The sequence below is a fragment of the Sipha flava genome, unplaced genomic scaffold (assembly GCF_003268045.1).
Source record: "Sipha flava isolate LNK unplaced genomic scaffold, YSA_version1 197_pilon_pilon, whole genome shotgun sequence".
Lineage (NCBI taxonomy): Eukaryota > Metazoa > Arthropoda > Insecta > Hemiptera > Aphididae > Sipha > Sipha flava.
In genome coordinates this window covers 718860-721362 of record NW_020272774.1, presented here as the reverse complement: position 1 = coordinate 721362, position 2503 = coordinate 718860, and the positions used below count along the sequence as shown (strand labels likewise).

The following is a 2503-nucleotide window of genomic DNA, read 5'->3' as shown; positions in this document are numbered from 1 at the left end:
AATAATAGTCTAAATATTCAAATAATATTTGCAAATAATTTATTGTGCTCATAAATTCATGAAATAAACTTTGGGTTTTGTATTACAGTCGCGCTACAAATGTCTTAATTACTATAAAAGTATTTATGCAAGGCCGAACACTTAAGAATCGTTTTAATTGTTGAACTTGGACGAATCAACTCAATTCTATATAGTCATTTTATTGTAATTTATGTTATGGATTTTAATTAATGACGTCACGTAAATAAGGTAACCCGGACTTTAGAAAGAAGTAAATATACCTGTGTAAACCATAATAATCTTTGCATTTTAATTGAGGTGAAACTTTTTGAACGCCTCAGATAATCTTTGTAAAAATTATTTGGATTCTAACTTATCCAATTTTCAAGACTCATGCAATCGGAAAATAATTATCACCGAAAAACATGCGACCCTCGTCCTCATCGCATTTGATTCAATTGTCGATGAATAATCACGTTTCAAAATACGTTTTTGTTGAGTGCTTTAAAAGTAACATAATAAACTAATGTTGAAAAAAACAAAGAACTATAAATTTACTCTCAAGGTTTCTACTATCATTTATACTCCTTTATCGAGTTTTGTAACTTTCTGTTGTTTTTATTCATATAGCATTTATTTATCGTGTTAAAAAAACATTTCATAAGTTTTCTAATTAAAATTGATAGAAAATTGTCTATGTACTAATCATCATTATCTATGTAAAAATCGACTATTTCCAAGTCCAGGGTCTTTACCTAAAACATATAAATAAATAAACAAAAAATATATTATTATATATAATGATGAAGGATTGAAATCGTTTGAATTTTAAATACCAGGACCGGTTCTTTGTTCAAAAAAACACAAAAGTACTGGTCCCAGGTAATTTAATACCTGTCCTTATTATCAATAAAATATAATGTTATTTGTTATCTAGTGAATGTACTATAATATACTTTCGTTTTGTGAAAGTGTATTATAATAATAACATTATAGTACTAGACGAAAAATTATTTTTATTTATTATTTTATCAAAGAATACTCTTAAAATTATTAAATTAATTTATTACTATTTTCTTAACAATAAAATCTGGAATATGTTCCTTTTCTATCGAGAGTTCTTGTGACTGTGGTCATTCTTGTTCGTCTCGACGTATCCAATCTGGACCGGTCCACCATAATACATTTTCCGCCAATTTCGATGGGCAGCAACCACGAGATATTACGTCCGCAGGATTTTCCTTTGAACTGATATGACGCCATTCAGAACAAGAAGTTTTATCTTGAATTTCACTCACCTTATTACCAACAAAGACTTTCCAATTTGCAGCAGGTGACGAAATCCAAGCAAGTACGATGGTCGAATCTGTCCAAAAATATCTCCGTTTTATATTTAATTGCAATTTGGGTATTATCTTGGCCGCCAATCTACTTAATAATAATGCGGCGCATAACTCTAATCTCGGTATTGATAAAGTCTTTATTGGTGCTACCTTGGACTTGGCGCATATTAAACTGGTGGAATATGACCCCGTGCCGGTTGCGTATCGAACGTACAAACAACAACCGTAGGCTACTTCGCTAGCGTCTAAAAACCCATGAATTTCTATATGCCCTACACTTAAATCACCTAATATTTTCCGTGATATCGATAAGTTATTTAATGCTGGTAATAAATTGCGGTATTTTAACCACTCTTCACGCACACCAATCGGTATGGGTTCATCCCAGTTCACCTTTTCTCGCCATAGGGCTTGTAACATTATTTTTGCGCGTATGACCACCGGTCCTACCAAACCTAACGGGTCAAAAATCGACGCTATGTCGGATAATATGTCACGTTTACTGATGGCCGTAGTCGAGCCCACTCCCGGCGATATCTTAAACCGTAACTTATCAGTATGAGCGTCCCAATACAACCCTAAAATTTTCTTTGTCGAACCACCGATATCATAATAATTTGACAATTCTATATCCTCGTCAGGTAAAATAGATTTAAGCAAATCTATATCGTTAGATGACCACTTTCTTAATTTCATTCCGGCGCTATTCATTACGTCAATGAGTTGTCTTATCAATGTAGCCGCCTCATCTTTCGTTTCCGCCCCACTTAAAAAATCATCCATATAAAAATCGCGAATGATAGCTGCTGCAGCTTTAGGGTATTCCATACTATTGGTTTCAGCTAATTTCTTCAGACAGGCTGTTGCTATGTATGAAGCGGGTACCGTACCGTAAGTAACTGTATTTAAACGATAGGTTTGCACGGGTGCTTCCGGCGTAGTTCAGTATGCGTTGCCAATCGCGATGTTCCTCTGCTACTACTATTTGCCTATACATCTTGGCTATATCGGCTGTTACCACGTAATTGTGTGTTCGAAATCGAGCCAATATGTTTATAATTTCGTCTTGTATCGCTGGTCCTTTCATCAATACATCATTCAAACTCACACCTGTCTGTGTCTTACACGAAGCGTCAAATACAGCACGTAGTTTTGTCGAA

General features: G+C 34.2%; 1 protein-coding gene across 1 annotated transcript; it reads right to left on the bottom strand.

Annotated features, from left to right (window-relative positions):
* Window positions 1–1077: 1077 nt before the first annotated feature.
* LOC112681802 lies at window positions 1078–2261 on the bottom strand. Its single transcript, XM_025552116.1, has 2 exons — window positions 1299–2261; window positions 1078–1248 (listed from the first exon to the last, which is right to left on the bottom strand). Exons 1-2 carry the CDS (start codon window positions 2169–2171, stop codon window positions 1078–1080), a joined length of 1044 nt encoding a protein of 347 aa, XP_025407901.1. The 5' UTR covers window positions 2172–2261.
* Window positions 2262–2503: the final 242 nt, after the last annotated feature.